Source organism: Fusarium vanettenii (genome assembly GCF_000151355.1).
Source record: "Fusarium vanettenii 77-13-4 unplaced genomic scaffold NECHAsca_87_unmapped, whole genome shotgun sequence".
Classification (NCBI taxonomy): domain Eukaryota; kingdom Fungi; phylum Ascomycota; class Sordariomycetes; order Hypocreales; family Nectriaceae; genus Fusarium; species Fusarium vanettenii.
Window position 1 is genome coordinate 32371 of NW_003315802.1, and position 25129 is coordinate 57499.

Consider the following 25129-nt stretch of genomic DNA (forward strand, 5'->3'; position numbering starts at 1 on the left):
TTGAACTCAGACCTATGGTATCCCACAAGTGTTCTCTAACCTTTGTTCTCTTCTACAGTCATCCAAGTGACAGGCAAGATGTCTGCTGAGTATTTGAGAGAAATGTTTGCCTTGGATGTCAAGACAGCTATCGTCACAGGTGCGACCGGCGGCCTAGGGTCGGCCATGGCCTTAGCTCTGGCGAAGGCTGGAGCGGCGATTGTATCGATCGAGCTACCTGATGATCCGTTATCTTCAGCCCTCAAGGAAGCTCTCGAGCATATTCCAGTGTCTTTGCACACTTTTCGATGTGACCTTCGAGACTCTGCTAGTCTCAGAGACTGTTATAGACGCATATGGGATGCTGGTATAGTGCCAGACATCTTGGTGAACTGCGCCGGCGTTGTCCGCCGGACTCCCTGCGAGGATACATGTGATGAAGATATAGATCTGGTGAGAAATGATCTTGCTGGAAGCCCCTTTTTCTGACATTGGCTGATGATATATGGAAATGCAGGTTTTGAACGTCAACGTCAAAGCCTGCTACGTGTCGACACAGGAGTTTGGCCGCAGGCTGATCTACCAAGGTCGCCCCGGGAAAATCATCAACATTTCATCCGTCACCTCTTACCAAGCTGGCTTCAACACTAGCATCTACTCTACCAGCAAGGGCGCCGTAATGCAGATGACCAAGGCTTTTAGCAACGAGTGGGCGTCCAAGGGCATACAGGTCAACAGCATTGCCCCTGACTTCATGGATACCACCATGACTTCAGGGTACCAAGCTGACCCAGAGATAATCCAGTACCTTATGAGCAGAGTTCCGATGAAGAGGTGGGGCAGTCCGGATGATCTGCAATCTGCAGTCCTGTTTCTTGCATCACCCGCCAATCGTTTTGTCTCGGGCATCACACTCCCTGTGGATGGAGGATTCCTGGGAAAGTAGCTTCAAACACTTGGTATTTACCATTTAAGTATCTTCAACAAAGGACAGAACTTATCTTTTGTTACTTTTTATCTTTTCCTCATCCCTTTGCTAGATCTCCGATCCATCAATGCATCAATATACCTTGAGCATCATGTCTGTTTTCCTCGTCTCCCGAGCCAAGTTCGCTTTCAAGCAAGATGAAAGATGGCGCTGGATGCCTCTTCTTTCGCATTCCTTTGCCTTTCAATGAGGCTGCTTTCATTTCATCTCAAGGCGCATGATTGCCTGATCCGGTGCATTGTGTGGGCTAAAATGGAGATTTTGAGAAACAAGGCACGATCAGGCCAATAATAAACACTTCTATACATCGACAGTCAATACTTGTAGGCCGTGTCTTTCAATACCTAATCCGCTCAAAACCTGCCGCTGGGTCATCAAAGTAGAACGCAGTGTCCCGGCCCTCCTCTTCCTTCATCGAGAACCCGTTGCCAAGATAAGCAAATCGATTCGGGGACAAAGACTCCCATTCAAAGTCCTCATGACGCGGGTTCTCCAGCATATGGAACCAATGAATCCTGCTACCAGGATGCACGGCGACAATTGGCCCATCAATGGTCCCATTCTTGAACCAGGATCGACAGTGTGAGCTCCATGCTGTACGCTTCATAAACTCGTCAATGTGACCAGTGAAATCCTCTACAGCAGCCCCCTTGACAACAACTGACTTGACACCTCCGGTCTGACACTTATACAGCATCTGCATGATGTACTTGGTCGCTTGCTCAAGAATTGGAAGCACAGAGCCGTGGCCGATAGGGGCATTGGGACCCAGGAACACTTCAAAAGGGTGAGCCAGGGGCTACCCACATTTCAAACGCGACTTACTGAAGTGGTTGGGAAAATTGTCCACTGCTAGAGACATATACCCCTTTGGCCTCTCCTTCCACTGGTCTCCAAGTTGAACACCATTGGTTCCGCTTATAGGGTAACGGGGGCAGAATGAAATGTCAAAGCCAGTGGCACAGACGAAAATATCCACCTTGATGACCTCCCCAGTAGTCAGCTTGATGCCTTCGGGGACAATCTCGGAGATGGTATCCGTGACCACTCGCACGTTGTCCTTGGTTAAGGCCTCTAGGTATCCGTTACCCGGGGTGGGCCTTCGACACCCCACGGCGAATGTAGGTAGAAGATGTTTGATAAGGGGTGAGTCTTCGCCGAGCTTTGTTCGCATCTCGTTTTCCGCAAATTTCACTGCCTCTTCCTGCTCGGGGCTGTCCTTAATAATCTAAGTATAAGATGCAATGTCAGTCTGATACCATTGCGCTGCGCACTGGGCAAAGGGAAGGACTCGTACGAATTTGAAGCGGCTGTTAAGTTCATGCTCAATCTCTTTGCGGTACCGCAGATACGCATCAGGGTTTGTTTTGAACTCGTCCTTCCTCTCCTGCGAAACTGGGATATGTAAGCAGGTTTATTCGATAGATTCTTACAGGGCTTTCGCTTCATACAGGCAAAGTTCGCGCCATTTGGGCCAGCCTTGCTTTGGGCAAATCCCGCCGTGATCCAGGTCGGGGTTCGAATGAACGGGATGAGCTTTTTGACAGCTATGGGATGTTAGAAACGGTATAGTCATCACAACTAGGGCATCGAGCATTGCATACTGGGTTGCATGGTTGGCACGAGTTGAACACCAGAGGAGCCACAGCCGAGAACCGCGACGGTCTTGTCTTTCCACGTAGTGCTAGACTCCCATGCGGCACTATGCATAAGCTCGCCTTTGAAAAAATGTAAGCCTGGGATATCTGGCCATTTCCAGTTGCTTTCGTGGTCTTGTCAGCAGGATGCCTGGATGGTTATGAACAGCCTTTAAGTTGCATGAGACACTTACTTCAAGATTCCAGATGCCGTGATCATGAAGTGGCACCAGTCCTCGATGATGGCATTCGTCTCTAGGACTTTGATCTTAATCTTCCATATACCATCTGAGGAAATCCACTCGGCGCCAACCACCTGATGGCCCAGCTTGATGAAGCGATACAGGTCATACTTTTTGGCGAGTCTTTTAAAATACTCCAAGATTTCAGGAGCAGTAGAGTAGCTAAAGCAAGACTTAGCATCGTGAACTTGTTAGGGGCTACTTTGAAGAGTTCTCACAAGTTGTTCCAGTCCGGATTTGGCTCCCAAGTGAATTGATAATTGTGGGAGGGGATATCACAGGCACACCCAGGGTACCTATTCTCGTACCACGTGCCTCCAACTTCCAGGTTCTTCTCATAAATGACATGGTCCACGGCTTTCATGTGTCGCTCCAATTGATAGGCGAGGTTCAATCCAGCAGCACCTGCACCGACGGTGACGATGCGCAGGTGCCTGGGCTCGCCCAGCCGTCTCTCGGGAATTCCATGTGCCATTGTGATTGCAGATTTGTCTCGATGGTTAGGAGAGTAGAGGAAGCTTGATGAAGATTGATTTAAAGCATGTAAAATGCTGTAGGGGAAGTCAAATGATAAGCAGCTAACACACATCGAAGAGCATCCGCATTCCCGCCATTCGGGGAAGAGCCCGATGTTAGGGAAGTGACATCCTCGGGACACGCGTCAATACTGCGGGCTCTCGGGGGCGCTGGGATCCGAGCCAAGAGCCCGAGGTTATATGGGGGTCATGGGGAAGGGGGGTTTGGCCCAGTTGGCGCCTGTCGACCTGCTTGGCGAGGGAACTAACGATTAGCAACTCACCTTCATGGCGAGTGAAGATTGAAATCTTTAACATCCTGCAGACTGAATTCGAATTGTGCTCGATCCAGATCTATTACTCAATCATGTCTCCACCGGTGACTTTAATGAATATGAATGGTTTAGTAATCTACGAAACCAACCTGATGGATTTGTAGCTCTAAATGAGCAATGCTAGCAGCGATATGCAGCCAAAACCGGCCAACGTTATTATGTGATCACTAGATACCATCACACTTGTCTTGTAGAGAGATTCTAGGTGTTTGTGGAAGTAGGTGGAAGAGTGGCAACCTCCACCTCCACGAGCTGTTACTTCTGCCAAGGTCCACTAATGCGTGCTAAATTTCCTTTCCCCGCAAAAAACTTGAGGAGAGCTAACTACAACTGTCATTTATGTTATGACGCCAACGCCGGGACTCGCTCCTGTGTCGGAATCGGGGCATGAGCGGCCCAAGCCTCTCCGTCGTGCAAAGACTGCCTGCACAGCCTGCAAAGCGCGGAGGGTAAAATGTGATGTGCTGGAGGCCCGGCCGTGTTGGCACTGTCGTAACCGGAACACCCGCTGCGAGCTGACTGAATCCCAGCGCGGAAAGTAAGCATATTATTTATAGAGGACCGTGTCCGGCTTCCACTGACCTGTATATTTTAAGATATGATCGAAGCAAGCTTAGGAAACGCGCCCATGGACAGTCAGATGGCTTGCAGTCCATCGACAAAGCAGGCGACCCAGAATTTCCCATCGCGCACGATCCAGCAGATATCAATCCAGTCGACCCTCACGCTGTGAGCGCGTACGGTGACGGACAAGTCGACTCGCCGGCCCAAGGCCAGGCTTCAACCCAACGTGAGACTCCGACAAGCACAACCACACACCTGAGCCCCGCAACCCAGAACGCAAGGCCATCATCAGCGATAGATGATGGCAATGAAGATGGTTCAGATATGTTATTCGCGCGCATGGCCGATCCGTACGACTCGACAGTGGACAGGAATCAGCAGCCAGATCATGAAGCAAGCACACTCTACTTGGGCGAAGCGTTCAGCTTAACCTTTGTCATCAAGGCAGTGTGCAGCCCCTCCGGCGATATCTCATCGGCACCCAAAGTCCACTATCCCATCCCCCCGTCCCCCAACGACCATGGTGTCACCAGCACCGCAGACAACCCAGCTGGTCTGGACCCCGATACGATGGCCTTTCTGAGAGCACGAGGCGCCCTAACTGTACCGCCAAAAGAAGTGAGCGACGCCTTAGTTCTCACATACTTCCGGTATTTCCATCCAGGTTGGGCCGTACTGGATCGCAAAGGTTTCGAGCTCCTGTATCGCCAGGGTGGCATTTCCCTTCTCCTTCTTCAGGTTATATATCTTCTCGCTGCCACCGTCTGCGACGAGGAGTTGCTAAGACAAGCTGGCTTTGCAGATCGGAAGGATGCAAGAATGGCTTTCTACAGCCGGGCCAAATGCCTATATGACGCTGACTATGAGAGGGACTCGGCCCTACTTACCTCGGTGCTCTTTCTGATGGCATTCTGGTGGCAGAAACCGCGAGATCAGAAAGATACCTGGCATTGGTTAGGCTGCTCCATCAGTCTCGCCCAAACTCTGGGAATGCACAGGTCCACGGCTTATTCCAACCTGAGCCAGCAGTGCCGGTCTCTCTGGAAGAGGATATGGTGGTCAATCTATGTTCGCGACCGCCAAGCGGCGGCCGCACTTGGTCGCCCGTGCCGTATCCGAGACGAAGATTGTGACATCGAACCACTTTGTGAAGGAGATTTTGCATTTGATAGCGAGACGGCGCTGGACATAGTCGGCACACAGGAGCCATATCATGTTTCGTACGCCATTAGCATGTCCTCCCTCGCCGTCTTGATGGGCCGGATTCTGGTCTTGAGATTCTCGCCCTCGAGCAAACCCGCCACCGAGCAGCTGACTCAGTTCAACAGCGACCTTCAAGCTTGGGAGGAGGCCCTTCCTCTTGACATGATCCCTAGGCCGGCGCGACAGGCCCTCGACGCGCGCTTCTGGGCGGCCAACCTCCAGGCAAGCTACCAACATGCCATCATACTCCTCTACAGGCCGACACTCGTCGTGCCGCGGCCAGGTATAGAGGAGGCTTGGGGCCAACGTGCCACGAGAGCAGCTGATGCCATGGCACGTATCGCTGAGGACCTCCTCACCACAAACACTCTGCGTGAGAGCCAACTTCACCTCATACCAGCCTTGTTTGCCGCCCTGGCCATACACGCCATCGTCATCCGTCGCAATACACCGATCCACCGCCAGCTGGCCGAGAACCGAGCAAGGCAATGTATGCTGGCGCTTGGGGAGCTATCAAAATCATGGCCTGTCGGAGGTTGGATTCTACGCTTGTTCATCAGCCTATTCATCAAGCTGACAGGCCAAGATCCTGGCATCAGTACTCGACCGCAATCTCAACAGCTGCAAGGCCCAGCACACGTTCGTTCATCGATCATGCAGCCCTCCATTAGCAATCTCACTGCGGCGCCCTGGTCGCAGACTGGCGACGCCACATGGCCAATTCCGGCCGAGGTATTTACAGAGAATACGACTGCTCTTGGCTTTGAGGTTGCAGACAATGATGTATTTGATTTCGATTTCATGTTTCAATGCCCACTCGAAGCTTGGATCCCAGGTGACCTATCAGGCGGCACGGCGATAGGCGTTGAGAAAGCGTTGGTTAGCCACGGCCAAGCTGGCAGGGCACTGCAAGGTCTGGGCCTCTAGAAACGGGACGGGCAATGAAATTCAGACTAATTCTAAAGGAGCTGTGAGTATATTGGCGAAACCTTGGAGCTCACAAATCTGACCACATCCTTCAAGGCCAGATGAGCGTTGTGATGTACATCTGACGGGAAAAGGATGAACCCATGAGGGCTCCCAGGGAAGATCCTCAAAACCGCCTGACCACCGGCCATCATCCATCGCGTCGCCATGAAGACGTTGTCTTCCAGAAGACAGTCCTCCGTCCCGCACGTAATAAGAAGTGGGGGTAGATGTAGTCCACTAAGTTCGGCGTAGAACGGCGACACGTCCGGGGAGGTGTGGGCCGCCGGCTCCTCGCAAGGCAGATAGGCGGACCGGAATCTGGTCATAGCCTCCTCATCCAGGACGAGTGTTGGGGTTCTTCAGAAATGTCGCGTACCAGGTTACCAATGCAGAGAGAAGGCGCCGTAGTGAAGGAGAAGCCCCTGGAAGTTGAATCTAGCGTAGCGCTCAACTGGTGAACGCAAAAGGCCTAGGGCTGTTTGAAGAGCCAGGTTAGCTCCGGCGCTCTCGCCACCGATGACGACAAGGGGTTGTCCAAAAATGCGCGGGCCGTTATCCACAAGCCACTGAGCTCCGTCGAGACAGTCCTTCGGCGCGGCGGGAAAAGGGTACTCTGGGGCAAGTCGGTAGCCCAGTGAGATGCTGATGAGCCCGCATGCGTCGGAGATGGTTTGGAGGTACACATCTGAAGATTCCTCGTCGTTGAGTACCCAGCCTCCACCATGAAAATGCAGGAAGATTCCATGAACCTCGGTGTCCTCCCTCTGCGGCATCAAGACGCGAATTGGAATCGTCCGACCATCTTCTCGGGATGGGATAGTATCTGACCTCGCTGATGGAAGCAGAGTTGCCCCAGGCAACGGTGTGCGCCCTTCTTTTCTCCGTCGACGATACTCAGTTGCGCCAATCTGTGGGAGAAAAAAAAAAGGCGTTAATAACGTTTCTCTGCATCATCGAAGCGACTTTGGTAGTGCCTCGGAGATGGCTGTAGGTGGTAAAAATTTGATTTCTCCAACCGGGGATATTTCTGCGACTTACATCATGCCATTTTTCACACCGTTCCTCCAGCTCCTGGAGTTGCTGGTTGAACCTGATGGTTGTAGGACTTACTGACGACCGATGAAACTTGTTCAGGTTCAATCTCAAGTCGCTTTGTAGCTCTGGTTCCCGGATGCGCCCTCTGGGCTGGTCTTTAGGAAAAACATCCTCCATTTGTCCTTGATTGAATGACTGAAGGGTGTATGTGCGTCTCGCTCTTCCAACCTCAAAGGTGTTTCTGGCACTAGCAGAGAGTGATGGGCAATTTAATGCGAGCGCAATGAGCCAAGGCCAAGAAAGAGAGTACCCCCGTATAACAGATAGAAAAGAGAGCTACAAGCCTCATTATGTCAACATGCCTAGGTCCCTAAGATAACGAGGGAACGTAAACAAAATAATTACCCGCGGCATCTTTGAAAGTGGGTGCGCTGACCGTCCAGAGGCCGAGGGGCGGCGCGCTGGTAGGTTGTTGCCCTGGGACACCATATAACCGAGGGAGTGAGCAGAATGGCTCGAGGTTGGATTTCCTAGACTTTTGCAGTCGGTTTCTCAACCAACGCCTCAATGCAGCAATCATAGACGACTACGTCCAAATCATCATCGATCCCTCGAATCGGAATATCACCACAAACAAGCAGTTCTTCAAACTGTACAAGGAGATGTGGGACGAGGGGGAGCAAGTCTGAAAGGAGGGCTAAGATTTTATCCGCCCAGATTGGCCACTGGATATTACCTACCGGAGGGTTTGGAATTGACGGGGCAAAGGCAAGAGTATTAATTATCTAGCGAGGGTGTTAATTATTTCATTCTTTTCACAATACCGAAACTACCTAGGGAGAGTCGGTATCCAACCTAAGCCCCCCTCCCGGGTAGGTAACCGGCGTTTTCCCGCTCCGCGATCATCTGCACGTGACCACCCTCGGACCCTGTGTGCAGGGTCCAATCCGACAACTTCATCCATTCAACTTCAGGCCCGAAATGCCATGAGCTCAACATCATTCCCAACATCTCAGTACTTCCCCCCTCGCCGCCGCGTCTGGCAGGCCTGCACAAACTGCCGCGCCCGGAAGACGCGATGCGACGCCGCCAAGCCAAAGTGCAGCTTGTGCGTGACGCAGAACGTAGCCTGCGTGTACAGGGACTCGCAGCAGCCGAAGATCGAGGCCAACACGCTGATCCTCCTCGAGAGGATACAGCTTCTCGAGGATCGTATCTTTGCGGCGCCGGGGTTTGGCGGCGGGCAAGACGAGAATGCGACACATCAGCCGCCTAGAGCAGGGTGGCAGGGTGGCGATGAGAATGATGCGCCAGAGACGGACCAGCAGGATTCTCAGATCTTGATCCCGTTATCGCACACGGCTTGTGCGAATCACGTGTTTAACTGGCCTGTTGTGCGGCAGCTGCTCTCGGATATCGCCCCGACAAGGGCCTCTCACGGGAATGTTCTTTCGACTGAAGCGACCGACATCTTCTTCCAGCAGAAGCCTGACCAGGAACCGAAGCCGTTTCCTCCGGAGTCTTGGAGAATCTTTGGGCTTGGGGATTCCTTGGAGAGGTATCGACGCATGTTGGACTCGTACTTTGCAGAGGTCAATGTGTTCTTCCCGCTCTTGTCCCATGATGAAATGCTGGATGTGCTGCATCGGGTCTCTGACTCTGAAGGGCGTGATGAAGAAGGTAGTCATCCCGTGTCGCCTGCTCGTTACTGTCTTTTGCTGCTTGTGCTTTGCTTGGGTGATTTGGCTCCTCGGAAACGACCGTTCCGATCACCAGAAACTGGGGAGGAAAGCCAGGATTTTCCGGCTGAACTTCCAGATGTTCAGCTGTGGCAGAAGGCGCAGCTGTTAATGGGGCACATCTCCTCGGATCTGACGCTCGAGGCGGCGCAGTGTGCCATGCTTGCTAGGTAAGAGGCCATTCATCTAGATATCAAAAGGTACTGACATGTGCAGTATATACATGGGAGCAAGAGGTCAAGTGTCGGGCTCATTTCACTGGGCGCATGCCACGGCTGTGAAATGTGAGGCTTTGGCGAAGAGGTACGCTCGAACCTGGTCACCTTGATGATCTTACTCACGCCGTTAGGACCCTCATCGGCTCAAAGGAAAACGACGTCTTTTCCGAAGCATTCCGTCGGCTGTACTGGGTAGCCTTCATCTTCGAGGGTGACTTTGTCTCCGAAATATCCATCACTCTACCCTCAGGCATTGCCCGCTACGAGGACCTCGTCCCGTACCCCATCCAAGGCGCTCCAAGTGGTGAATCTATCGAGACTGCCACGCTCAGACCGGAGCCCGCATCGCTAGATCCCGCAGAGGAGCTGGTTGCCTTCCAGATCAGCACTAACGCCGCGATCCGGCGGTTTCTCAACCACGTCAACAGCGTCGTCTACGACAGCAAGGACCACTTCCGAATGACGCGGACCAACTACGCCAACTGGCTCCTCCGCACGACCGACGACCTCTGGTCTTACCACAGCACCATATACCGCAACCTCCCGGACGTTCTGCTTAGCCGGTCCGAGGAGCAGCCGCAGCCAGGTGAGGAGGCATCCCCGGGAACGTCGAGGCGCCTGGGCAACCATGCGTGGAATATTGTCCGACTTCAGGGGCGGTACTACGCCGGGCAGTACATTGTCCACAGGCCGTTTATAGAGTACGTCCTGCTCAACGTGGGGCACTTTCACACGCACCCGTGCAGGGAGGCCATACTGGAGAGGTGCAGAATGTGCCTTGAGGGGTGCAAGGGCTTTATCGGCGTGTTTGATGCGAATCCTGTTAATAGGATAACATGTTTGTTTGCGAGCGGTATGGTGTAAGTGGAAGCTCTCCTTTATGAAGTAGTTGATGTCTAATGGCTGCGGTAGTACCTTTACGATGGTCATGATTCTGCGAATCGCGACGTTTTGCGATGTGCTGAGGGAGATTTTGCCGGGGGATATCGAGGAGACGATTCTGTTGGGGAAGAGGAATCTGAGGAAGTTTGGGTTTAACATTGGAGAGTTTGGCTGGCATTTGGAGGTGCTGGAAAAGTTGGATGTAGCGTGTAGGGATAGGATGGCTGCTTGATAGTGAGGAGGACAGCGCTGAGAAGGATGTATTCTAGGTTGCACTAGTAAGACCAAGGTAATTGATATTGACTTGCTGGCGAAGCTACCATGGTAGGTGTTGGGCAGCATTCAAGGAACATCAATAACCACAGACACACGCAAAGATGGGTTTACAATCTCTGCACTCAAAGTCCAAGTATAGAAGTGCTTGAGTCCACATCATCACATTTCTTGACTTATTACATAAGACTACATCACCTACGGTCCTCTAACTTCGTGATCCCACCAAGGGCCGGGCTTCAGCTACATCACCCACATTGCCACTAGACCTTGCGCTCGACATTCTCATCCTGCTCCACGACACCATCATTCTTTAGTTCAGTCAACCGAACATCCGCAGCCTCACCATCAAAGATGACGGCAATTTCCTCAAGAGCCTTACCCTTTGTCTCGAGGAACCACCCGTATGCGATGAAACTCTCGACGGCGAGGATGGCAACGTAAACAAGGTAGTACTTCCAGCCAATGTCGTCAAGGCCAATGGGCTACAAATGTCAGCTCAACCCAGCAATTAAGGATGAAAGACGATGGTACTCACGTTGACGTATTGGTTCACAAAGACAGCACACTTTGTAGAAAACACATATGTAGCCATTCCCTTGGCGCGGATCGAATACGGCAGAACCTCGACAGAGTAGGCGACCGGCAGTGGCGAAAAGGCGATGCAGTAGAACATCTGAAAGACAAAGATGAGAGCCATGACTGCGATGCCCGCCGCTTTGGCACCCGTCTTGTCAAACTCAGCGGATGCAATCGTCCAGGCCGTAAAGACGGTGAGCATACCGAGGGTGGACGCACGGAAGAGAGGGCGGCGACCGACACGCTCGACGAAGAAAGCGGTTGTTAGGGCGAGGGCAAAGTTCCAGACGTTGATGAGGCCGTTGACGAGAGCCTGGATATTTTTGTTCGTGATGCCGACCGAGTCCATAACGCGGGAGAGGTCTGAGGCCGTTAGACGGTGTCCGAGGGAGAGGTAGGCAGCACTTACAGTAAGCGATGAGGCCGTTGCCTGACCATTGACTCATGAAGCCCATGCAGAGGACGAGGAACATGCGGTATCGGTTGCCACTGGTGCTGACCATGGACTTCCAGGTTGTTGCGCCGGAGACTAGGATGGGGTTAGCAGACGGCTACCTACGGTGCTTAGACAACTCACGCTTCTCGTTGTCAATTGCAGCGCGGATTTCTTCGTATTCATGCCGGACAAGCTCGGTTTCGTTGCCGTCTCCGTGGTATCGCTTCAGGGCGGCGAGGGCCTCGTCATCGCGGTCCTTGGACATGAGCCATCGAGGGGATTCAGGCAGGAACCAGATAGTGGACAACTGGATCACGCTAGGTGCCATCTGGAGGAGTGAAGGAAGCCTCCAAGACCAGGTGCTAGGGATTCGGCGCGTGCCAAAGGTGATCCAAGCTGCTGCGATGCTGCCGAGGAACCAACTGTAGGGGTTAGTAACTGCGCTTCCAAAAGTAGAGTGAGTCCTACCAAGTATTGCAGATGGCTGTTACAGTGACGCGATCCTTGGGATGCGAAAGTTCAGAGACGAGACTCGGCGCAGAAGTAGTCGCAAATGACAGGCCGAACCCTAGGATGAACCTGCTCACGACAAACATGGCAAAGTTGACGCTCTCGCACTGAAGAATCGCCCCGATTATCATGATGATGCTGCCGACAGTGATTCCCCAGCGACGACCAAACCTGTCGGCGACATAAGGAGCGATTGGGGTGGAGCAGATGGATCCGAGGGACATGATGGAGCTCATGAGGCCGAGCTGAGATCCTCGTGGGTTGTCGAAGAAGTCGTCCCAGTAGGAGACGGTCTGGAGAGAATTCATCATGCTGCCATCGTATCTATTGAAGTGGAATGTTAGCAATCATGATGACGGCGACGATGATGATGATGAGGTGATGTGTTGGCGTTGTGTTTTTTTAATATAGCTGAAGCCCGGCCCTTGGCGGAACGACTGAGCCACAAGACAGAGGATGGTGGGGAGAACATACCCGCTGGTTGCGTAGGAGACGACGGCTGCTGGAAAGAGGAGAAAGTAGAGCCGTCGACGGGCTGCGGAGTGATACCATGGTGGTGCTTCCCCTGCAAGCTGGGCCATGCGAGAGGGCTCGTACGAGTCCTTGCCTTGCGCATCGCCACCTTGTTTATGGGCTTTGCGGGCTGCTTGGTCCTGCCGGGGGGCGGGGAGGCGTTGACGGAGGGCATTCATGATGAGGAGAGAAGAGGTGATGTCGAGTGCTTGAGGTATGCTGGTTCAGGTGGCATCTACAGCTTCTTTATATCAGGGCATCAAAGGACGCAGCGCCACTAGACTCGCGCGGCTAATGTAATTGAGTTTCTTCTGCCGAGCGAAAAAGGATCAGAGACCAGGCGATGGAGACGGCATTTAGGCGAGTTGGTGTTGAGGGACCAGGGTGATTTCCCCCACAGGCATCAGCAAGAACGGAGAAGTCCTGGAGGGCTCCCCATGGGGAATGGAAAGGGTTTTTCGTGTCATGGTACCCAGTTGAGTCAGTGGTCATGACTAGTGAAGCCGGTGGGAGTGGATAGTGTGAAGTCTGGTGGAGATTCTCCCCGCAGGAGGAATCCTCAGGTCAGGCCAATGATGTTGCTTCGGGGGAGCTAAATCGCAAGCCCGAATGTCTCCACTCTTTGACCCTCCATTAGCTCTGCCGTAGCGTCGGGGATGGTTTTCTAGTTTCGGTGGGCAATGGCATCACTTGGACGACACGGCTGATGATGAGGAGGCCGAGGATCGGTCGAAGGGCGCTGATTAGACGAGGTGTTTTCTTGCCAATGACCGGGATTCGCGTGAGAACAGGTTGTTTCTTAGCCGGACTAAGAAACAGGAATGTTTGTACGATGGTCAGGAGACGTTATGTTGTGCCTACGTACAACCAAGATCCCAACACTTACACGTCCATCATGTCTCAAACTCCCCATTCAGCGGAGCCGCTAGAGAATGAGCCATTTAGCCTATTATCTCGTGGAGCATGTCATGGCAGCGTAGGATGATCAGCTGAATCTTCCCCGAACAGGGTCAGAGGATGCTCGGTTCAAATGTGGACGACCAAGACAACAGGTGGGTATTTAGGGGCTCTGCTCTCCCTGGGCACTTCTCTCTGACCAAAACACACTTCTGTAATTTCTCTTCCTTTTCTGTCAAAATCAAAATGGCTACCGGATTGCTTCGAACGTCAGGCACCAGCATCGTCGATGCAGATGGTAAGCCCGTCCTCCTCCGAGGCGTAAGTCCTACCCTACAGCATCACACCTCAGCTCAAACTGACACTTTAAGACCACTCTCGGCGGCTGGATGATGATGGAAAACTTCATAAACGGTTTCCCCGGTCGCGAGTGCCAGATCCGCGCAGCCCTCCTCAAGGTCCTCGGTCGCGAAAAGTACGACTTCTTCTTCGACAAGTTCCTCGAGTACTTCTTCACAGACAAAGATGGCGAGTTCCTCTCGTCGCTTGGCTTCAACTGCCTCCGCCTGTCGTTCAACTACCATCACTTCGAGGATGATATGAATCCCTTTGTCATCAAGGAAGAGGGCTTCAAACATCTTGACAGGGCGATTGAGATTGTAAGTTTCCAAGTGTATTAATTGACTAATCTAACTCCTGCGACTCTTAGTGCACAAAGTACAAGATCTATGCCATATTGGACCTTCACTCAGCGCCCGGCGGCCAGAACCAGGACTGGCACTCTGACAACCCGACTGGCTACGCGGCATTCTGGGACCATAAGCACTTCCAGGATAGGGTCGTCCACCTGTGGGAGGTTATTGCCAATCGGTACAAGGGCAATCCCTGGATCGCGGGATACAACCTGTTGAACGAGCCAGCTGACGAGCAGTGGACACGGCTGCTCTCGTTTTATGATAGGATAGTTCCCGCTGTGAGAGCAGTTGATCCTGATCACATCCTGTTTTTGGAGGGAAACACCTTCAGCATGGACTTTTCAGGCTTCACAGATGTGTTTCCGAATTCCGTGTACGCGATCCACGATTACTGCGGTTTCGGGTTTCCCAACAGAATTGGTAGGTATCAGGGACTGAAGGAGCAGGATGACTACATCCGGAAGATGTACGATAGAAAGTCGGCCTTTATGAAGGAGCATGGAGTCCCAGTATGGAACGGTAAGATATCGCTACTGATTATGAGACTGTTGCTGATGAAACAGGCGAGTTTGGCCCCATCTACGAGCGGGAGGAGTACAACCCCGACTATGAAGTCCAGAACGACGAGCGGTTCAACATGCTAGATAAGCAGATGGCCATCTACACCGCCGAAAGCATCGGTAAGCCTGCATTAACTCTAATCTCAGCAATTACTTACACATTTAGCATGGAGCATCTGGTGCTACAAGGACATCAACGTCATGGGCCTTGCATACGTCTCCCCTTCGTCCCCATGGCTCAAGCTCCTCTCCCCCATCATCCGCAAGAAGCGCGACCTCGCCGTCGACTCGTGGGCCTACGATGACGCGCACCTTCAAGAGGGCCTCTTCGGCCCCCTGCACAAGTGGTTTGAGGACAACGTCCCCGCGGAGCACAGCAAGAAGTACCCCTGGCAGTGGCGCATGCACATGCATGTCTTCCGCGGGATCCGCGGGATTACCATGGCCGAGTACATGATCTCGGAGTGGGCAGAGTACTTTAGGGGCAAGACGTTTGACGAGCTGGATGAGCTGGCGGCCAGCTGGAAGATTGAGAACTGTGTGCAGAGGGAGAGGCTGAATGAGCTCCTGAGTCTGTATGCGCCAATGGAGGCGGGGGATCCCCGCTTGGAAGGAAAGGTGATACAACCCAAGGAAGTCAAGGAGCAGGCTGTCGAGGCGAAAGAGAGTGTTTCGGGAGTTGGGGTGTTTGAGCTGGCGCCGGGGGAGAAGAGGCCCACGATCACGGTGCAGATGGTGAAGCAGGCTGCTTGAGGTCAATATGCTATGAACAGTGATTCAATTGATAGTAATGGGAGTTGATGAGAAGGGGATAAAGAGATTACGAGGAATAAGTCGTGTGATTATCCCCCCTTAGTATTAGAGTAGTAGGAGCTTGACCATGTCCCGTATGATGGAAAAGTTGGAAAGCACTCTTGAGCTGAACACCTTTGTTTTAGTTTCTGCATGTTGTGAATGAGGGGTCGAGAGAGTCCTATTCGTAAATACGCCTCTTAACTTAAATGCGCCCGGGTCAGTTCACGCGACTGTTCCCACCCTCCGGATATTGAGTTTCCCTGTCATCTTGTCGTTAAGCCCACTGAATACGTGAATGATGAAACGCGTGCATCATCGAGCAGCAAGTTGAAGCTGTTGGTGTCGGTCTAGATCGATTCGGGCAGGATCCATGGCAGTATATCAGCACATCGTTCCTCTCATGTGGTCGGGAAGATCATGTCAAGTATTCCTCACTGTCCATCAATTTTCACGTCGCATTTCACCTATCAATACAACGGTGAAGCGATTTGTACGCCCAGTCAGCAACAAGATGGCCAGCAGGGAGCTCTTAGTGGTGATTCTGAACCACACCAACGAGGAGCTTGATCTCGAACCAGACTCCCCAAACCTCCAGCATGGCCATTGGATGGACACACCTGATTCACGACCGTCAACACAAATCCTGGCCGGCGAGAGTGGTATGTTGCGCTGCAAGTCAAGCCACGTGGGCGCCGGAGTCAGCGGTTCAGTCACGTACCGAGTCGTTGGCTATGAAGAGAGCTACAAGGTGACGTTTCTCTGGAACGTGCCGTATGTTGGGCAGAACAAGTTTGACTCCCTCTGCGCGGCTGAGGGCTTCGCGGTCAGGATGCTGGGCGGGCGGGGGAACCAGGCTGTTGCTGTCTTTGTGTTTGGTAAGTTTTTCGCCAGGGCGCAAACGTGATCTGACAGACTCTACTAGAACCAGTCCAGAGCCAGAGATCGGATGGTAATGTGGGAACCGCTGTCATCAAGGGTCCTGTTGAGTGTGCCGAGGCACCATTGGGTAGTTTCTATTAGGTCAATGTCACAAGGTTCTCGGATCCGAGGATCAGAGAAATAGTCTTCAGAGCGAAGCAAGTGTCAGTGATGACCGATCCTACACTACTAGAACAGAGTCGCAGCCAATTCTCCCCAAGCGCCAACCTTAACAGACACTTCTCTCAACCTCCCGTTTTATTCTTGCAGGAGGGTGTATGAACCCACAGCAGCCACAAAGGTTATAAAGGGAACAGGCCTATTGGGACAAGAGACATGTTCCTCAGGTCAACCAGATTGAGAGCAAGCCGTTGTGGCTCAAGCCACGGCTGTAAAACTAGAAACCTTGACTCCAATCGCGCGCAAGCCGACCATGTCACCATGATCCAAGAGAAAGTACGATGCGGTAAAGATCTCGAGCTGCCCTCCGTGCTATGAATATTTAAATTTGCCAAGTCTCTCGTTGTCGGCCGCCTCAGTTGAGTAAACGAAAAGCGCCGAACAAGACTGTATCGGGCATTGATCCTTGATCAACAACCCATAATGCTTGTACACGGAGGGTCATTCATCCTGGCGAGTCTACTGGTCTGGTTTCCAGGTAGGTGAATGCTCTAGTACGAACCGAGCCCCGGCTGAAGCTTTGGGACAGCGACACATGCCCTTTTACCATTTGTTGGTCCAAGAGCCATTCCAGACGCCCCAGACGGCTACGCACCAGCCCAAGTCTCATGCCCTTCGAGACGGCCAGTCATCCGCAATGCGACAGCACTGTCAGCCAATGAAACAGTATGGTTACAGCTCCGTGATAACAACACTATCTCAGCGCTGAAAGATGTCCTTAATCGAGCGGACATCGGTGACATTGACGTTGACGCTTTTATAAACGGCCTCGTTGATGACGGCGATGCCTTGCCGCGAATCGGCATCGCCATCTCTGGTGGTGGTTATCGAGCCATGATGAACGGGGCCGGTGCCATCGCCGCGTTCGACAACCGGTCCACAAGCTCCACGGATAAGGGACAACTTGGTGGCATTCTCCAGGCCGCCACGTATCTTAGTGGACTGTCCGGAGGTAGTTGGGTTGTTGGAAGCCTGTATGTGCAGAACTTCACCACAGTCGAGTCCATCATCTTTGCACAGAGCGGGTTTCTTGATAGCCTTTGGCAGCTTGATGAGTCCATCATTGAAGGTTTGTTGTACACAAGTCAGCTTGGGTGGTGTTTACTCACATTGGTAAATCTAGGGCCAGCAGACCTATCCGTAACACGGTACTATCGCGAGCTGTATGATGATGTAAAGAGCAAGGAGGACGCAGGGTACAACAAGACCATAACCGATTACTGGGGAAGAGCTTTGTCTTACCAACTCGTCAATGCCACTGATGGAGGACCTGGTATGTTTACCAGTCACTATCAAAACAGCAGCTGACAATGTCTAGCATACACTTTCTCATCGATCGCAAACGACACCGAGTTCACTCAGGCGAGAGCACCTATGCCTCTCATTGTTGCAGTGGAGCGGACGTCAGGCCAGCTTCAAATAGCTGACAACTCCACCGTCGTGGAGTTCAACCCATGGGAAATGGGGTCCTATGATCCATCACTTGGCGCTTTTGCTCCTCTCAAGTACATTGGCTCTGATTTTGACAACGGCACAATCAGGCGTAATGGGGATTGTGTTGCCGGGGTAGATAACGCCGGGTTCGTTATGGGTACCTCTTCGTCACTGTTCAACCAGGCATTTTTGCAGATCGCCAAAGTCGAGGGTGCTCCGGATTTCTTGATCAGGGCTCTCAACAACACGTTGGCAGATGTTGGCGAAGAGAACCGAGACATCGCCAGCTGGCCCAACCCGTTCTACAAGTACAATCCCGGAAACAACTCCAACGCCGATAGCACCGTCCTCACCCTCGTTGACGGTGGCGAGGACCTCCAAAACATTCCCTTGCATCCATTGCTCTTATCGGAGCGCCAAGTTGATGTCATATTCGCCGTCGATGGTTCAGCTGATACAACAACTCACTGGCCAAACGGTACGGCACTCGTGGCCACGTACCAGAGGTCATCAGACGGATTTTCGACTCAGAACAACGAGTTTCCCAAAGTCCCAGACCAGAACACGTTTATCAACCTCGGCTTGAACAAGCGCCCGACATTTTTCGGCTGTAATGCAAGCACAGACTCGTCGCCAGGGCCACTTATTGTCTATCTACCCAATGCGCCGTATACCTACCAGTCCAACTTCTCTACCTTTGATCTCGAATACAGTAACACGGAGCGGAACGAGATCATACGCAACGGATACAACGTCGCGACCATGGGGAATGGTACAGTTGACTCCAACTGGCCCGCTTGCGTAGGCTGCGCGATATTGGCTCGCAGCCTGGCGCGCACCAAGACCGACGTGCCCTCCAAGTGTGTCGATTGCTTTTCGCGGTATTGTTGGAATGGTACGATGAATTCGACCAGGCCGAGCACGTATGAGCCGGAGCAAATTGTCGAAAGCGGAGCGCACAGCCTGAAACCGTGCTTGGCCATGATGGGAACTGCAGCCTTGATAATGTTTATGACGTTTTGATTTGACCTCATTGAACGATATATCAACGGATCAAGCACTAGCAACCAGCACAGCCGTTGCTTTATTGATGACGACCGAACTGACTCATATTGGGCCATTCTATTGGAAATCGTGTACCGATAGCTAATCCACAAACTCTTCCTTCAACTCATAGTTCCTTGACTTACCCCATCCTCGGCCGTTGAAGGGTGACGGATGGCTGAAAGCAGTATGCCAGCCATCTCTTGTCTGCTAAGACTAGAAGGCACATTTTATAATATCCGAACAGATCTAGTTCTCTCCAAAATTGTGATTATGGCACCTATGTGACTTTCAGCGATCTTCGGGCTCAGTTAACCCATCAAGGGCCGGGCTATAACTATAATAAAGAATAGATCTCAAACATAATATAACATCATGACCCGATGTTAACATAGTGGCCTAGTTAAACTTTTACAGCAGCAGAAGAGTCATACCTAGCTATATTATTATGAAAGTCTAACCTCTCACGGGTATTTTAACTGCTCTGACCTCCGTACGAGAAATAAGAGAATTGTCCACCTCTTCATCTTCTCAAGCTGCAACCTCTCAACACCATGGCTTTGAACCCGATGCCTATAAGTGACTTTCAGCAACATATGAAAAGCTAATATGAGCTACCGTCTACTGAGCGGGAGTGAAGATTCTGATGCACTACTATGTATTACCGAGGTCCGAGATAATCAGCTCGTCTAGCATCTGACGCTATCTCACTGGAATTTGCTCGGGGAAATTATCGCCTGTGAAAGCGGTTAGAAACCATGGTGGAAACGCCGGACCAGAGGCCCCCATAAGAATTTGTGACCAATACTGGCGATCCCTCTATCACAGGGGGCATCATGCGCGTGCAGGGTCGTGACGGAGGAATAATCCATCCGCGCTTACCGTTTTGCGTGGCTTTCTTTCTTTCTTCTTCTCTTTCTTTTTCTGCTTCGTGAATTCAACCCAATTCTTAACAAACGCACACTCACAAATTGTCTCCAACTCAAGACACCCCACCACTATGCGCCTTCTCGACTCGGCAACTTTGGAGATCAAAGAGTTCTTCAGCGATGACACTCCAGCATACGCAATTCTCTCGCACAGGTGGCTAGATGGTGAGGTGTCCCTGAAAGACATGCAGGATGGCACAGCCACCAGCAAGGCAGGCTACCATAAAATCAAGCGATGCTGCGACCAGGCCCTCAAAGATGGGCTCGGGTTCGCGTGGGTCGATACCTGCTGCATCGATAAGACCAGTAGTGCGGAGCTGTCCGAGTCTATCAATTCAATGTATCGGTGGTATCAAAATGCAGCAGTATGCTACGCGTACTTGGCTGATGTCGAGACGACTGATCCGTCGGAGGATGCGAGCTTCGGAGAGAGCGTGTGGTTCACCCGAGGGTGGACACTGCAGGAGCTCATTGCGCCTGCGACCGTCGAGTTCTTCAATTGCGCCTGGCAGAAAATCGGGACAAAAGAAAGCCTCAAGGATATCATCTCGAGCATAACCAATATTGATACGACCATGCTTGAAGGTGCGGATCCCGATGACTTCAGCATAGCGAAGAGGATGTCTTGGGCGGCGAAGCGGACAACAACGAGATCGGAAGACAGGGCTTATAGCCTCCTAGGGTTCTTCAAAGTCAACATGCCCATGTTGTATGGTGAAGGCGAACGGGCATTTATCCGGCTTCAAGAAGAGATTATGAAGATCTCGGATGACCAGTCTCTCTTTGCCTGGAAGAGCACCAGCAGCAATTATCGCGGGTTGCTAGCGAAATCTCCCATGGATTTTATCGACTGCTTCAACATAATCCCATCCAGGGTCAAATGGAATCGAATTCCATACTCCCTCACAACTAAGGGGTTGTCGATAGAGCTACCCATGGTAGCCTGGGCCATGGAGACATATCTTGCTGCGCTTGATTGTGAGCTGGAAAACATTCCCAACAGTCGCATCGGAATCTACTTGCAACTTCTTCCAGAAAGAGATCAGTATGTCAGAGTGCTACTAGAAGGAAAGGACACTCGGACCTTTGAGGCAAGATTGGCATCGAAAGCCCAATTCAAGCAAATCTACATTCGACAAAGAGATTATAGGGAGCGTCCGATGAATCGTTTGTACGGGTTCTGGATTCGAACGCTGCCTACAAAAATTACCACCGCTCCGCCAAGGGGAAACGACAGGGTCTCGGAGGTCAACTCATTGAATAAGTGGTCTGACGAGGACCGAGTTCTCGAAATACCAACAGGATCAAGTGGCACTGCTGGATCAATATGGTTGAGTTCGGAATCTGGATCTCGGGCACTGAAACTAGGATTTGATCCAGATTTCAACCCTGTTTGTCAGTTTGGAGGCCATTTGTTCAGTCCTGTCAAACCCCCCATTGAACCACAATCTGTTGCTGCCCAGATGGACCCTTCATGGATGACACTTCCACGAAGTCAGTATCTCCATCGTGGTGATAGACTGTCGGGATACTGCAAAGACGAGTATTCCTACCGAATATCGATAACCAATGAGATGATTGGCAATCGGAGATTATGGGTTCTGGATATTCTGACTCTTGATCACGCTCTGAGACACGATGCTGTATGTGATGGCTGTGGTCTCGTAAGTTACTACTTTTCCCTTCTTGCTTCCCGGACAACCTGCTCATCGGCAACAGGACATCTATGGAACCCGATTCAAATGTCTGGTCTGTTCTGATTTCGACTACTGCTCTAAATGCACCCTGAGAGCAGATGTGACCCACGGTTCTCATGATTTTCAGTCAATTGAGCATCCTAGAGAAGCTCCCTCTGGCGGGGAGGCTTCTGGTTTTGGACATAAAAATTCGCAGCGAACTCGAAGTTTTTAACGCTTATCAAATGATCACTCGTTTATAAAAAGAATAGTTCAAACTTTGAGCTTTCTATTAAGCGAATTTCAAGTGATTTGATTGTGGAGATTTGGCAGCTGGATGATGCACTAATTCCATCCCCAAACGTCCTATTCACAGCGTGACGATGTTAGTAGGGTCTCGACTCGCAAAGCCAAGTAATGGGCGAGCAGGGGCCTTTGTGATAGAGGTGTTAGAGCGTAGAATTCAAGTGCCAAATCACGAGATTGCCAACCCTGGGAAGAGACGTGTTTGATCAAGTGAGGTAGGTTCAACCAATATTGTTGCGCGATATTCATTGGCACTTGGACCTGGTCAGCTCGGCCAAGCGCGTAGGTGAAAGATTTTACCGCCATCTCTCTCCTATAAAATCTCAACCCTTCAGGCCGTTGACGCTACATAGACCCTCCGGCAGCTATCCGAAGGTGCAGGAAACGCCCGCAACGCCTGTAATTAACGTTAGGCCTCGTGATACTCAAATCTCCCGGGTTGCGGTAAGGTGTCGAGCCAGTTGCTCAAGTCAATCAACGCCAAAGAGTTGCGCAATGCTTTTGCTGCCCTACCGCAGCCTAGGAGATAGTGCTAGTATGATCGTCAGGCCCAGATCTTCTTTGATGGAACGGGGCGCAAGGGGTCCTGACGATCTCGATGCCAAGCGCGGAAAGAATCTTGATTGCGGCAGGAGCCTACAGCCATAAGTGTTGCGCTATTCCTTTCCAATCCACCTTTACCTGAGTTAGCACAACTAATGCTCACAGTTTAATTACACCGGCGCTATGGGAACGGCTAAAACAATACCTAGTCTCGGAACCGCCTCACCCCCTGCGACAAGTGGAAATGAATCTCCAAACATAGGAGCTAAGTATTGGAGGGTGAAGATCAACGACGGCTAATGATAAATCCTGGGCAAGACGTCGTTGAATGCTCCTCCAGGTTCACCCTTCACCTCGTCCTTCGTTTTAACCTCCTGCCTCGTGCTAGCCGTTCGTTACTTGTTCAATACCATCGATATTCATCATGGTCGCCTTCCGCCCCCTCCTCGTGCTTTACATGGTCGCAGGCATCACTGCGGCCGGGAAATGCAGGCCCTCTGGCTCTACTATTACCACCTCGGAAACCAGCCTGACTACGTTGCTCACGGGAACCACCCTGACCGACTCGGCCACTGAAACCTCGACAACCGAAACTGCAACAACATCCACTGCTACGGAAAGCCTGACGAGTTCTACCGCTGAAACCTCAACCGAGACGACGACCGAGTCTGCTACTGATTCCACAACTGGCTCTACCACCGAAGCTTCGACCTATCTTACCACTGATACTACCCTGACTACCTTCATGACATCGACAACCATCACCACCTCCGAGCCAGCCACAACAACCTCAGAGGCTCCTGTGGTTGTCTCGTGCCCCTCGACAGGCCAGTGCCTCCACACCATGAACATCATGTGCGATTACATCATTGGCGGAATTCCTTATGACGACGAGTTAAGCCTGAACGAATGTGCCCACAAGTGCGACAACGACCCGTCTTGTGCTCTCTTTGTCCATGATTCGTCGAGCAACTACTGCTACTACGCTACCTCTACGGACCAAATCCGGGGCGAAGGACCAGTTCCCGGCTGGGCTAGCGGTGTTAAGGGAAGGTGCGGACAGTAACTGGGAAGGGATAAGCGAGGCGGTCATGGTATCTTGTATTTATGCGGATTATTTAATTCCTCCATTACCTCGGGGGCATTTAACTTCACAGGATAGTAAGAGGTCCTATTTTTCTATATCACGTTATAATATCAGACGATCATGTGTTTCCCAAGTGATGAACCGGTCGTGCTGCGTCTATGTTGGCATATGGACTATTCGTGTTGTTAAACCAGGGTATTGTCTCGTCTGGTAATGTGCTCAAGAGATATCAAGTGTAATAAAGTTGTATTGATAGTCGAGGTAGTGTCACAGCCTGACAGGACGGTCAAGTCAAGTCAGAGAGACGGAGGCCAAACAGCCAATCATAATCGGATCACCGGGCTCACCTAGTGATCCCAGTGATTCGGATCAACTGGATCATTAGGTGGTCCTTACGATCCAGACAAACACCACCGGTACATAGTACACGCTTATTTACACTTCTTTCTGTTGTAGCTACTTCAACTATTAATACAACTTGGATACACTTAATAGCTTTGAGCAGATTACCAGACGTGGCCACCACACCGCTTAGAGCAACGCAACCTGATCTTCTACCTACATAAACCCAGGACGATTAGTGTATCCCTTGAAAAATCACCCCTCGTCACGATCTTCGGGCTTAGTTAACCCATCAAGGGCCGGGTTATAACTATAATAAAGAATAGATCTTAAATATAATATAATATTATAACTTAATATTAATATAATAGCCTATTTAAATTTCTATAGTAATAAAAGAGTTATATTTAGCTATATTATTATAAAAGGTTTAGCTTTTTATAGGTATTTTAATTACTTTAACCTTTATATAAGAAATAAGAAAATTATTTATTTTTTTATCTTCTTAAGCTATAATCTCTTAATATTATATCTTTAAATATAAAACTAAGAATTATAATTAATTAATAATATAACCCTAATATTATTATTATTATTATTATTATTATTATTATTATTATTATTATTATTATTATTATTATTATTATTATTATTATTATTATTATTATTATTATTATTATTATTATTATTATTATTATTATTATTATTATTATTATTATTATTATTATTATTAATATATATAATAAGTATGCGATATATCTAAGTATGCGACGCACTTTTTATTACCTTATAGCATTTAAACTATAATAAAAATATAATAAATCAATTAATTAATTAAAATTACTTATTATATTCTTCCCTAGATATCTTAATTATTACTTAATATATCTTTATATTATATCTAGGCTTATTATATATACTATATCGCTAAATACTTAGTCTAATTAACCTTCCTTAATTATTATTTCTCGATGATTCTATAATTACCTATATATCTATATCTATTTAATTAATTACTTACCTTCTTTCCTTTATTATTATTACCTCTCTTTTTTATAGATAGGTCTTTTTTACCCTCTAGCGCTAGCTTAGTATCTTATTTGCCT

At 50.5% G+C, this 25129-nt stretch overlaps 11 protein-coding genes across 11 annotated transcripts; 8 read left to right on the plus strand and 3 right to left on the minus strand.

The window, feature by feature from the left end:
- Positions 1-102: 102 nt before the first annotated feature.
- On the plus strand, positions 103-925 carry NECHADRAFT_55852 (uncharacterized protein; the record flags this gene model as incomplete). The annotated part of the gene is made up of 2 exons (XM_003039588.1): positions 103-432; positions 497-925. 2 exons carry the CDS (start codon positions 103-105, stop codon positions 923-925), a joined length of 759 nt encoding a protein of 252 aa, XP_003039634.1.
- A 379-nt stretch (positions 926-1304) lies between these two features.
- On the minus strand, positions 1305-3321 carry NECHADRAFT_55865 (uncharacterized protein; the record flags this gene model as incomplete). The annotated part of the gene is made up of 7 exons (XM_003039599.1): positions 1305-1744; positions 1793-2195; positions 2265-2362; positions 2419-2514; positions 2572-2729; positions 2799-3008; positions 3065-3321. 7 exons carry the CDS (start codon positions 3319-3321, stop codon positions 1305-1307), a joined length of 1662 nt encoding a protein of 553 aa, XP_003039645.1.
- A 788-nt stretch (positions 3322-4109) lies between these two features.
- On the plus strand, positions 4110-6063 carry NECHADRAFT_12238 (uncharacterized protein; the record flags this gene model as incomplete). The annotated part of the gene is made up of 4 exons (XM_003039589.1): positions 4110-4234; positions 4305-4486; positions 4625-5213; positions 5259-6063. Coding segments are annotated over 4 exons (1701 nt in total), but the record flags the coding sequence as incomplete, so codon positions are not given.
- Positions 6064-6422: 359 nt separating this feature from the next.
- On the minus strand, positions 6423-7644 carry NECHADRAFT_98282 (uncharacterized protein; the record flags this gene model as incomplete). The annotated part of the gene is made up of 5 exons (XM_003039600.1): positions 6423-6479; positions 6510-6764; positions 6817-6854; positions 6893-7340; positions 7471-7644. 5 exons carry the CDS (start codon positions 7642-7644, stop codon positions 6423-6425), a joined length of 972 nt encoding a protein of 323 aa, XP_003039646.1.
- An 809-nt stretch (positions 7645-8453) lies between these two features.
- NECHADRAFT_89030 (uncharacterized protein) lies at positions 8454-10538 on the plus strand (the record flags this gene model as incomplete). The annotated part of the gene is made up of 4 exons (XM_003039590.1): positions 8454-9376; positions 9423-9509; positions 9556-10284; positions 10337-10538. The coding sequence occupies 4 exons, from the start codon at positions 8454-8456 to the stop codon at positions 10536-10538; spliced, it is 1941 nt and encodes a 646-aa protein (XP_003039636.1).
- A 304-nt stretch (positions 10539-10842) lies between these two features.
- NECHADRAFT_89031 (uncharacterized protein) lies at positions 10843-12796 on the minus strand (the record flags this gene model as incomplete). Its single annotated transcript, XM_003039601.1, has 6 exons — positions 10843-11064; positions 11118-11521; positions 11568-11687; positions 11736-12016; positions 12063-12428; positions 12579-12796. The coding sequence occupies 6 exons, from the start codon at positions 12794-12796 to the stop codon at positions 10843-10845; spliced, it is 1611 nt and encodes a 536-aa protein (XP_003039647.1).
- A 964-nt stretch (positions 12797-13760) lies between these two features.
- Positions 13761-15522, plus strand: NECHADRAFT_55882 (uncharacterized protein; the record flags this gene model as incomplete). The annotated part of the gene is made up of 5 exons (XM_003039591.1): positions 13761-13835; positions 13886-14173; positions 14224-14712; positions 14754-14889; positions 14936-15522. The coding sequence occupies 5 exons, from the start codon at positions 13761-13763 to the stop codon at positions 15520-15522; spliced, it is 1575 nt and encodes a 524-aa protein (XP_003039637.1).
- A 553-nt stretch (positions 15523-16075) lies between these two features.
- On the plus strand, positions 16076-16584 carry NECHADRAFT_98285 (uncharacterized protein; the record flags this gene model as incomplete). Its single annotated transcript, XM_003039592.1, has 2 exons — positions 16076-16439; positions 16487-16584. The coding sequence occupies 2 exons, from the start codon at positions 16076-16078 to the stop codon at positions 16582-16584; spliced, it is 462 nt and encodes a 153-aa protein (XP_003039638.1).
- A 501-nt stretch (positions 16585-17085) lies between these two features.
- On the plus strand, positions 17086-19119 carry NECHADRAFT_98286 (uncharacterized protein; the record flags this gene model as incomplete). The annotated part of the gene is made up of 3 exons (XM_003039593.1): positions 17086-17144; positions 17226-17935; positions 17981-19119. 3 exons carry the CDS (start codon positions 17086-17088, stop codon positions 19117-19119), a joined length of 1908 nt encoding a protein of 635 aa, XP_003039639.1.
- A 1021-nt stretch (positions 19120-20140) lies between these two features.
- Positions 20141-21980, plus strand: NECHADRAFT_55867 (uncharacterized protein; the record flags this gene model as incomplete). Its single annotated transcript, XM_003039594.1, has 2 exons — positions 20141-21733; positions 21789-21980. 2 exons carry the CDS (start codon positions 20141-20143, stop codon positions 21978-21980), a joined length of 1785 nt encoding a protein of 594 aa, XP_003039640.1.
- A 1038-nt stretch (positions 21981-23018) lies between these two features.
- NECHADRAFT_89035 (uncharacterized protein) lies at positions 23019-23660 on the plus strand (the record flags this gene model as incomplete). Its single annotated transcript, XM_003039595.1, has 1 exon — positions 23019-23660. The coding sequence occupies one exon, from the start codon at positions 23019-23021 to the stop codon at positions 23658-23660; it is 642 nt and encodes a 213-aa protein (XP_003039641.1).
- Between the last annotated feature and the right edge of the window lie 1469 nt (positions 23661-25129).